The 11313-nt window shown below is 39.5% G+C and overlaps 1 protein-coding gene across 4 annotated transcripts in view; it reads right to left on the bottom strand.

Annotated features, from left to right (window-relative positions):
• Positions 1 to 1565: 1565 nt before the first annotated feature.
• PUS7 (pseudouridine synthase 7) overlaps positions 1566 to 11313 on the bottom strand; it is a 45342-nt gene continuing 35594 nt past the window's right edge. For all 4 annotated transcript variants that reach the window (XM_054018255.1, XM_054018246.1, XM_054018270.1 and 1 more), the window contains 8 exons: positions 10964 to 11089; positions 10569 to 10630; positions 8944 to 9104; positions 7913 to 8039; positions 7565 to 7666; positions 7338 to 7467; positions 3587 to 3678; positions 1566 to 2571 (listed from right to left, as the gene is read on the bottom strand). In XM_054018255.1, coding sequence (XP_053874230.1) covers positions 2435 to 2571; positions 3587 to 3678; positions 7338 to 7467; positions 7565 to 7666; positions 7913 to 8039; positions 8944 to 9104; positions 10569 to 10630; positions 10964 to 11089 — 937 coding nt within the window. In that variant the 3' untranslated portion in view covers positions 1566 to 2434. The remainder of the gene's footprint in view (positions 2572 to 3586; positions 3679 to 7337; positions 7468 to 7564; positions 7667 to 7912; positions 8040 to 8943; positions 9105 to 10568; positions 10631 to 10963; positions 11090 to 11313) is intronic.

The raw sequence follows: 11313 nt of genomic DNA, 5'->3' as shown, positions 1-11313 counted from the left end.
AATGTTTAAGAAGCTTCATTTAAAATTAAATTAAAATGCAGAGCCCCCCGGACCGGTGGCCAGGACCCGGGCAGTGTGAGTGCCACTGAAAATCAGCTCACGTGCCGCCTTCGGCACCTGTGCCATAGGTTGCCTGCCCCTGGTATAAAGCCTAAACTGGCATATAAATATGAATCAAATGCATTACCTAAATTTCTGCATCAATAAAAAACATATTTCAAGACAGGCTGAGATATATGAGCAGAGTCAATGCTCCTTACACCCCTGAGAGGAAGAAAAAAAAAATGTTTATATTAATTTTTACAGGTACTGACACGCTGGCAGATCAGATACCAGCTCATGCCAAGGCCCCAGGTCTCACTGAACAGTTACAATTGCATAGCTGGAAACAGGCTTGTTTACTCATGTGTTACCATCCTCAGATGCTGTTTAGACTTTATAAAATGCTTGTAGGATGCTGCATATATTAATCTAATTTATAATCTCTATAACCCAGGGTATAAATGTATATTGAGTGTTTGCATTGTAAACCTGTAACTGTATAACTCAACAAAACTGGAAAACAGCATTAAGGTAAAGTACTCCCCTTACATACAAGAATGGCCAATTGAAAGCAATTGAAATATTGCATAGCATCAGAGGACAGAGACTTAGTTGATTCTAGTCCTAACTCATGTCTCTATTCAGTCCATGATTTTTACTGTCTAGCAAAATTATGACTTTAAGCTCTCAGGCTTATCTTTTGAGTGTCTTGTGCAGGTTTCCTTTGAGGTGAGGACTGATAGGTGAGAAATAGAGTGATTTTTTTGTGAAAAGTGTTCACCTACAGGTGATGTGGTGTTTTTGTCTTTATCATTTTCTTGTTTGACTTCATTCAAGAGCGTAGTGATTGTCTCATTTCACCTACATCAGTGGTTCTCAACCCAAGGCCCATGGGCCGCTTGTGGCCCAATCAGCACACAGCTGCAGCCCATGTGACATCCTCAGGGCCATACAGGTAGCATATTGATGGCATGGATGGGGCCCACATAAAACGGCTGCATAGGTCACCCAATCAGTTGAAACCCACTGACCTACATATTTCTATTAGGGCATTTAGTGTAAAGGATGAGGTACACCCCATATTGTGACAGGCATATGTAGGACCCATAGATCTTGAAAAGTGTGTTGTGGAGGATGTTGACCATTGTAGCAGTGGAGATATGTCAGCAGGGTTTGAATCTGTTGCTCAGTTAGGGTCTAGTGCTTTTGAGTTGGTGTATGCTGATTTGTGGGGAGCTTGTTTCTGATGATGAGCTTGGAGAGGTTAGGGGGTTATTTGAAGGCCAGAAGAGGGGGTTCAGGAAATATTTCTTTAATGATACCCCATATGGATTCCAGTAGCAGGTGGTGATAACTAGAGGTTTGTGATCAGAGGGGTTTTTATTTCTGTATTGAAGCAGGTTCGTTTGGGATATGTGGGTGGCAACACTGCCTATTTTCTAAAAGTGAGATACTGAAATTTTCATATTGTTGGTATGCAAAACCCTATTCAATTTTTTATAAAAATGACAGTGCAAAGTGTCTCATATTTAACATAATTTATTAACACAAGCAGCACAAACAGGTTTCTTATTTGTTTGGTTTTAGAAATTATAAAGTCAAATGCAACCTAACTGCTGTCAATTGTTTTCGAATGGCTTTTTAATCCTTTCATGCCATGATACAGATTGACCTTGCTCATCCATTGCCAGCAATGGACACACTAAATATGCTGGTGCAAAGGAGTTAGTTGTTGATACAAGCTCTCATCTGGGCTTTTTGGTTAACTTGTTTTCATTACCTGTTCTTTGGTACAGGCAATAGTAAAGATGGGGAAAATGCACATAAACATTTTCATAATAAAATGTACAGTTCAACTAATAAAAACAGATGTACAGGTTTATCACATAAAAGGCATGAAAAATTCTGCCAATAGAATCCTCTACCACATCAGTGCAAAAGCTATTGGCCTTCTAAGGCGACATAAATGTACTCCTTTAATATAAATATTCATCGCCTAACTTACTCTAATTAGCATTCCTGATCTGTAATGTGAGCACACTTGCAAGAAATTTTATCCTGTGCTGAATTCATGAAAGCATGTTGAATACTCACTGTACTTCTGGAAAGGCAATTACTGAAGATCTGGAATTGCTGTCCTAAGCCCATTTTTTCTTAAGATGTGGTTTTCCACCTTATTTACTAAGATCATTTAAAAAAACCCAATCAAATATTTTTATTATTTTTACTAACACCATTTTGCATATAATCATTGACGCTAATAAAAACAACTTAAAAAAATACAAATCTTTTACTACAAATCTTCAAAATCAAAACTAGGGTTTGCACAGAACAAGTAAATATGAAAACACTTTTACATCTTAAAATCTTTACATGACTTTAGAGCATTTGTTCAGCGTAGCCATATAGTATTCAGTTGTGTCTGTTTTTTTATGCTTGTGTCCATTTTTAGCACTTCTCTAATTGCCATGGTAGCATAAGTGGATGGAGGAAGAGAGAATTCCATCTTCAAGGCCTTGAATTTACCTTCTATTACATAAAGAAAAGATTAATCGGCACATATAGTATACCTCCTCTGGGCATTATTTAAATTGGGCTGAAGGGCTCACACAATTAAAGAAATCAAAAATTAATTTATCAACCATGGAAATGTGAAATGTCAATTCATGCTACAACTTTCACATGTGTGTCAGATGTGAGACATGGAGTTTGCCCATAATGGGAAAAGTAAAGTTTCACTATTTATGTAGCAAATTTTATTTAAAAAAAAAAAAACACAACAACCTTTTAGTCACACAAAAATTCGATATTTCAAGACTGCCTTCCTCTCCTCCTACAACCCTGGATTGTAAAGTAGTAAGGCCTATATGTTATAGTTGGCTGTATACTTTATTCAAAAGTTTCCATCACACAATCCTGACATGTTAAAAGTTCTTAAAATTTTAAGCTATACTAATTCTCCTAGAAACAAATATTACACTTACTAATACCAGTTTTAATAATATTTCTGATGCTGTTCTGCTAACATGTCATCAATCCTATTTTAAACATTTTCTCAGTTGTAATTTTAGCCCCAGTTAAGCAAAACACTAAAGCATGCACTTAAAACATCAGTCTCCCACTGAACTTCAATTAAACACATAAGTAGTCCCAATGAAGTTGAAGGTGAATATTCACATGCTTGAAGTCAAGCACATGGTCAAGTGCTTTGCTGAATTGTGGCCTAGGTCTGTCCCTCTTCAGTGAAGCACTTAAATATGCTCATTTGATTCTGTAGACAGCTAGACACAGAGTATAATGTAGTCAATATGATCTGCTGAGCAAAAGCTTGCACTTTTGAAAAATCAGGTTACTTATATAGGAGCTTAATTTTAAGCACATCCTTTTGAACATTTTAGCTTGATGTTTTGTCAAATGTAACCTTTTTATTTATTTTTACATTCAATATGTGTGATGTGTAGCAGTTACAACATCAAAGCAGTAGTTAGGTCAAACTTTATTGTTTACAGTGTATAAACACCTGCAGAAAAACTTTTACTCTTACCTGTAGCAAGAATAGGTGGTGGTTTTCCTTCCAGCTTATCCAAATCCGTATTAAATAATGGAATTCTAGGATCATCATATGCAACCACCTCCCTTTATGAAACACAGGATGAAGTTTTTTAAAATACTCAGTGTGACCGAATGCACCCCTTATTCACACCCTATACACTATTGTAATAATCTTTGAACAAAATATTATGAGGTAGTATTTGAAAACTAATAACTCACTGGTCAATAATATCATGATGAAATATGCATAGCAACATTATATGTAAAGTTATAAACAAATTGAAATTAGGTCTGAAATATGTTTACCAGACAAGTCAGAGTGAACCAGTTTCTCAAAGACAAGCTGACACCTCAAACCAGGTGTCATCAAAGTTGATGGGCAATCACCTGTCAAGTGGCTATACTTTGGAAAGTGGGAGAGCAACAAACTGATCTGCATTTTAGCAAACAATAGCATGGAACCTCTTTCACCATGAGACTCCTTGTCTTTGTCCTCACAGCATGAATGAACTTTATCCAGGAGTAACCCTCAAGACAATGCATTTCAAAGGGGAAATGGACTATGGCCTTGGCTACACTCGCAGATTCACAGCGCTGCAAGTACTCCACCTCTCCAAGGGGAATAGCTGGCAGCGCTGCAGGCGCTGATTACACTGGCGCTTTACAGCGCTGCACTCGCTGCGCTCGGGGGGGGGGTGTTTTTTCACACCTCTGAGCGCAGCAAGTGCAGCGCTGTGAATTGCCAGTATAGCCAAGGCCTAAAAAACTGATGGGCAAAAAAACAGCCCAAGGTATCTCTCCCACTTTCACCTAAGATGACAAAAGAAACAGCCTTTTGACACTGGGAGCAGATCCTGGCCTGAGAATTTGGTCAGCAATGTTACTGGGAACATGTGGTAAAGGATTTCACCTTGAACCAAGTCTAGTTTGTTACGTTTTAGTTACTAGAAAACATTATATGCTTATTTCTCTTGTAACCATTTCTGACTCTAATGCCTTATATTTGTACTCACTTAAAACTTTCTCTTTGTAGTTAAATACATTTTGTATTCTTTAAATCAAAACGAATTCAGTGTTGTATTTAAACTAAATTGTGTGGGTAACTCCATTTAATATTGGAGTTTGATCTTGATCCCCTTAGAGGGGCAACGGACCTAAAACTGTCTAGGAGAGGGCTGAACAGTGCAGGACACCAATTTGGGGGGGGGGGGGGGGAATTTGGGACTGGGAGTGTGTTGGGGTCACCCTGAGAATGGTAACCAAGGCTGGTGGTAACTAGTGTGAGACTGGAGTGTGCTGGCAGGCTGCAGCTATACAGAGAGACTCAGACTGTGACCTGCATGCTGTTTGGCTGTTTGTAAGGGGCCCAGATTGGGAGCTACAGCAGCAAAGCATTGTGAGGCACCCCAGGTTGCAGGGCTAAGGTGACAGTCCCTCACTGGTCTAGATTGGACCCCGGAATGTCATAATCTAGATATAAAAAACTTGTAATTGTTGAGTAAAGAGAGATACCACATGAGAGAGGTGGATTTTCTGATAAAACACAAGTTGGTTTTTGTGAATAAAACCTACCACTGATGGACACAGACAAAAGATTTAATGCAAACACATATGCTAGTTGGTGAAGTTTCTCTCCACATCACAGGTTTTTTCTTTGTAGGTTTGTCAAGATTTCTAATTACACAATAAACATGGTTATTAGTGGATGGAAAGAACTATGCCAACTAAAAGAAAAATAGAGTTCTACAACAATCAGAAGTATCTGAACTTCTTCATGGCTGGTTTAAGTACATACTCTATTTTTCCTCTCCAGCACATCATAGGAAGTCGTGTATAATGGCTACACTGAAGAGCCATCTTTTAATTGCCCCCATCCCAAACCCTGCTTATAGTTCTCATCCTCTTAGACCAGAAGCTCTTCAGAGATCATGTCTGCCTGTTTTGTATAGTACCTAGCATAAGAGGGCACTGATCCTGGTTCTGGTCTGCACATGCTACAATAATAGGGATTTAATAGATAAACCATAATTAATAATAATGTGTAAACAACTGAACCTTTCATATACTTTTTGTTCATATGCCAATCTAAGAAAGAGGTTGAGACTAACTTTTCCTCAAAATAAATTGCTCCGATTAAAAAACAAAATCGCCTCCTCACCTCCACCCCACCCCACACACACACACACCAGGGTTTTTTGGTTGCAAATATTAATCTACATGATTTACTGTCTACAGATTATCTAGGGCAAGTCTAAAATAGTCACATTCCTGGTCAATAATTTTACTTTTCTCATATTCAGAACATTGTATTTTATTTTAATTGCTTGACTGAAGATGCAAAAAGAGTCGCTTGCTAAAATGTATCAGGACCAAATCCTGCTTGTCTACCTTCCTATGGGCATCCTAGGCTTGAAGTACAGTGGGAAATGTCACATTTATGCAGGGGTGAAAGTAACTTAAAGGACTTAACGGTACGGCCGGAGTCCTGAGCAGGGGCGTGGCCTCAACTGGAAGAGGCGGGGCCTCTCAAGATGTAAAGACCCTGGGGCTCCGACTGTGGCTGGGAGCCCCAGGGCCTTTAAATCCCCGCCGGAGCTCCGGCAGCTGGGCTCGGGCGGGGATTTAAAGGGCCCAGAGCTCCCGCTGCTGCGGACGGAGCACCGGGCCCTTGAAATCACCGCCGCGGAAGCCGGTCCAGTCTGGCACAGCGTACTGGCTCTTGCCGGTACACTGGACTGGACCGGCTTACTTTCACCTCTGCATTTATGCTGTGTGTAGGGGGATGCGCATAATCCTCAGTGGAATACAGTGGGGACCATCACTCAAAGAAGAATCCACAGTATCTCGAGTGTTAGTACACATTGCTCCACAGCAGATCAGAGCCAGGGGACCAGTGAAGCAGTGGGGCCTATGCCTTACTGATCTGTGCATAGTGTGTTTGGTACAAAGATCTGTATTTACTGCTCCTGCCTACAAACTAGTATTGATCATGGCCTAGCTACACATGAGACCACTGCTCGCCAGCTCTCCTGTATGTATTCTGGAGACATCCTATTATTTCCAAATACATTTCACTGTATCCAGTGTTCCCTGTAATTTTTCCCACCCATCTGCAGAATAAATTTTATGTGCACCAATATGGAGGTGATGCGTGACACACGACCTTCATATTGGTGCCCATATGAAATTACATGTTGCGAGCATGGGGCCAATGGGTTCGGAGTGTGGGAGGGGGCTCGGGTAGAGGGTTGGGGGGGGGGATGGGGGGAGGGCCCTGGCTGCGGGTGCAGGCTCTGGGGTGGGGCAAGGGAGGAGAGGCTCAGGGCTGAGGAAGAGAGTTGGGGTGCAGGGGTGAGAGGGCTCCGGCTGGGGGTGTGGGCTCTGAGGTGGCGTTTGGGGTGCAGGGGGGTGCTCCCGTGGGGAGAGAGAACTCCCCCCAGCTTGCTCTCCCCTCAGTAGCACCTGGGCTGTGGGGGGGAGAGGTGCCTCTCCCTGCTACAGCAGCTCCAGGGCTGGGGCTGCAGGATAGGTGCCCCTCCCCCAGCCCTCTCCAGTCCAGGCTGGGGTGCCCTGGCCGCAGCAGGTCTGGGCCACCCCAGCCACCGCAGGCCGGGCTAGCTTGGGGCTGGGGGAGGGGCACCCCTCTCCCAGCTGGTCCCGGGGTGGGTTCCCTGAGCACCTGTGCGGTACTAAATAGGCTACTGCACAGCTTACAGGGAATTTAGCTGTATATTATTACTTACCATCTGACATTCTGGGGTCGAATTATGATTTTTCTATATGCTCCAGATAATGAATAATCTCGAATTTTATGTCTCATGTTGCTGATATCAAGGTTGTCAGCAGCTAACATTTCCTTGTAGGCATCACCGACTACAAGAAAAGGAAATATTTAAAAAAAATTAAAGCTACTTAAAATCTTAGTTCAGATTAAGTTTTAAGTGATTGTGCAAATTAAAAAAAGACTTACTTTTATGCTTTGGATATATAACATCAAACCCAGGTAATGGCATCACTATATCATGGATAGTATAATCATCAACATCTGCTTCTTCAATATGAACAGCTGTCCCTACAATTCAAACAGTTTTCTATTTAAAATACATAGGTAAATGACATTTTTCTGTCACAGGCATCTACTGTTAACTGAATTTAAAAATAAAGTTCTTGATTTAAACATATCTGACTATAGATGAATGAAGCAAATGTTGTGTTGTATCTTCATTTACTGACACACTTTACCTAAAGAAAGGTGTAACAGTCTTTAAAGTTTAAAAAGAAATCATGCCAAGAGACAAGAATTTGAAGTTTATTTTACCTCCTTTAAGTACAAGGTCTCCCGATACAGCTTTAAGTCCATATTCTTCTATTCTCTTGCTCACCATGTTATTCCATATATAACTCTGATAGCTATGAATATACATCAAACGATTATTCCTTGGTATCTGTAGGTGAAAAATGTTTAACTGAATAATAGGTATCTTTAGTTACTTTCACCACTCAGCCACACTTAATGGATAAATACTGAAACAAGTCATTTTTCCAGTCACAGAGTTAACATGCAGATGTTTGGTTTGTATGCTACACTCCTGGTCTTATTTTGAGAGGAATTTACTTGGAAAGAAAGAGGGAAAAAAAAGTATGCATTATCCACTCAATACAAAAAGCTCATTTTCATTTTGTGTAACAGTTCGCCAAGTGTTTTGTTGAAACGAGTCCCATTTTCAATTCTAAAGCAGTACTTAATTATTTTTCATAGATGTGTAGGTCTTAAGGAACTGATAAGACCATTCACTCTGACATCCTGCATAACACAAACCATGAAAATTCACTAAGTAATTCCTGTGTCAAGCCCAGTAATCCAAGGCTGAAATAAAACTATTTTCGGAAAAGATCCAATTTTATCTTTTTAAATCAAGACTTCAAAGTGATGGCAATTCTATCATATACCTTGTCAACCTATTCCAACGGCTAATTACCCTCACTGTTAATTTGATTTGATTCTCTAAAGGCACAAAGAAAATCTGATCTTAAATCTTACACACAAGTCACAGATACCTATATAATTCAGATGAGTTTAATAACCATACAGCTTCCATATTAGCATGCAACTACATTTAGAATTCTGTTCTTCCATCAATGTGCATTAATAGGAAACACCCAAGTTATTCATTACACATCATTTTGAGTCTGGACCCCTCAGTAAACAATGTGGACAGTACTTCAAGGGAACACAGAGGAGAGGAATGGATGGATTTAAGAGGTTTATACATAGTCCATTTAAAATGTAGTGACACCACAAAAACAAAAACACACACAGACAAAAAACCTCAACCTTTTTACACTCACTATGCCAAATGCAGAGACTATATTCTTCAGTCCATACTTTGAAAGTCCACGTAGAAGTTGTCCTTCCACACACCTTTTTACAGGCAGTTTTTTGAGGGCTGCAGCTGGATCTTTAGTCTTTGCCCACTCTTCTCTGCATTTAACTAAATATCCTTTCTCAGCTGTAACAATAATTTAAGATTAACAGTTTAACTGCAAAACAAAAAATTCAAGTTGATTTAAAATATTAATGTAGCTGAAAATCTCAGTGCAACTAGCGTGCTTATGTCTTAGTGAAAGTTATTTAAAAAAAAAAGAGCCAAAGTCTTCTAGATTCTCTACTGGAACAGCTGACTCATTTGTTAACCTGTCTTTAAAATGTAGTAGGAGTACAGGACTCATGACATGGCTAATTTAAAGCAAACGTACAAACATGTAAATATAAAGGGTTAAAGTACATTTAAAATATATTCCTGTTCAATAGGGTTGTTGGTTCATAAATCCACCTATACAACCTAATGTTTACTCCCTTCTAATAAAACAACAAAGGAGTCTGGTGGCACCTTAAAGACTAACAGATTTATTTGGGCATAAGCTTTTGTGGGTAAAAAACTCACTTCTTCAGATGCAAAAAGATGAAGAAGTGAGGTTTTTACCTGCAAAAGCTTATGCCCAAATAAATCTGTTAGTCTTTAAGGTGCCACCAGACTCCTCGTTGTTTTTGTAGATACAGACTAACACGGCTACCCCCTGATACTTGATACCTTCTAATATGCATTCTGTGGCTAAAATGGAAGATGCACTTTTGAGCACAGAATCATAGGACTCGAGAGGTCCTCTAGTCCAGTCCCCTGCACTCATGGCAGGACTAAGTATTATCTAGACCATCCCTGACAGGTGTTTGTCTAACCTGCTCTTAAAAATCTCCAATGATGGAGATTCCACAACCTCCCTAGGCAATTTATTCCAGTGCTTAACCACCCTGACAGTTAGGACGTTTTTCCTAATATCCAACCTAAACCTCCCTTTCAGCATGACTGTAAACCACTGATAACTACTCTCTGGGAACGATTTTCCAACCAATTATGCACCCACCTTATAGTAGCTCGATCTAGGTTGCATTTCCCTAGTTTGTTTATGAGAAGGTCATGCGAGACAGTATCAAAAAGTCAAGTCACTAAAGTCAAGATATAGCCGCCCCAGGCTGGGTTAACTTTTTTGCAGCTCTTTTCAGCCCAAGCGGAGTTGTGCTGCCAGGGAGTGGCAGATGGGAGACTGCTAAAGGCAGAGCTGATGCAGAGGTTCAGGTTGTGGGGTAGTTTTTCCATGGGAAAGGTAATCCTGCACAACTCACAACAAGATATTCAGGGAATCTCTACAAAGAAATCCCCACCAAGATACTCAGACAACAAGTCCCCTTCCGGTTGCTTTTTTACTACAGGAGGGGGTGATCCAGGCAATGAACAATGGTTGTTGTTAAGAGCTTGCTGAAAGATTTTAAACAGAAAGGACAGTTCCAGTGCTGACAAAGTTTACCGTATGCAAAAATGTGAATATTCATATGTACTTCAATTTTAAAAAGTTCAACTTTCTCTCCATAAATACTGTTCTGTTCAATTATGTGTAAAGTGTTTCTTAGAACCTACCTCCAGGCCGTGGTTTTAATATTAAATCCATTACTTCATTCCAGTTGTTTTGTAGAATAGCTCTAAAATGAAACAGAAAATTTATTAGCTATTATTAAAACAGGAACAGGTTTTAGGGATATATTTAAGTTCCCCGAAAACCAAAATATTCTGTAAATTTTACATTTCATCTACAGCCAATATTGCGCAAGACAACTGCTACTGCTGCTTACATAGATTCTGTTCCTGATGCTAATGTTAAATTTGACCCACAATATCATGACTGAAACTTTACCGAGAGAAAAAAATAAAATTAAAAAAAAAAACCATACACAGATGTAACATGCTAAAATACAAATTTCAAAATATGATTCTTTAGTATACACAATAAAATCATCAATTAAAAAAACCCATACCTTCCAACTTGATATGTAGGAACAGCCGTGGTTCCAAATCTTTGCATTCCATAATAATTAATAAATCCAATTTCCCTGAGAGAGTGCATTGCTTGCTGTACTTGATCATCAGTTCCTGTTATATTTCTAATAACATACAAAATTATTTTTAAAAATCCACTCAACAGTAAAACCATCTCAAATTACAGCCATCAGATCAGTTCGAACTTGTACTCTTGTGCTCCTGAAAGCAGTCATTATCAGTGTTAAAAGTCAACATACATTGTATACTGCATTTCTAAATCCAGCAAGTTCCCTCCCCCACAGCTTAATTGAGAAAAGTTTCAGAGTAGTAAAAAAGTAGTCTCAGA

Source organism: Malaclemys terrapin, chromosome 1 (genome assembly GCF_027887155.1).
Source record: "Malaclemys terrapin pileata isolate rMalTer1 chromosome 1, rMalTer1.hap1, whole genome shotgun sequence".
In the NCBI taxonomy this organism is placed as follows: domain Eukaryota; kingdom Metazoa; phylum Chordata; order Testudines; family Emydidae; genus Malaclemys; species Malaclemys terrapin.
This window is presented reverse-complemented; position numbering and strand designations above follow the sequence as displayed.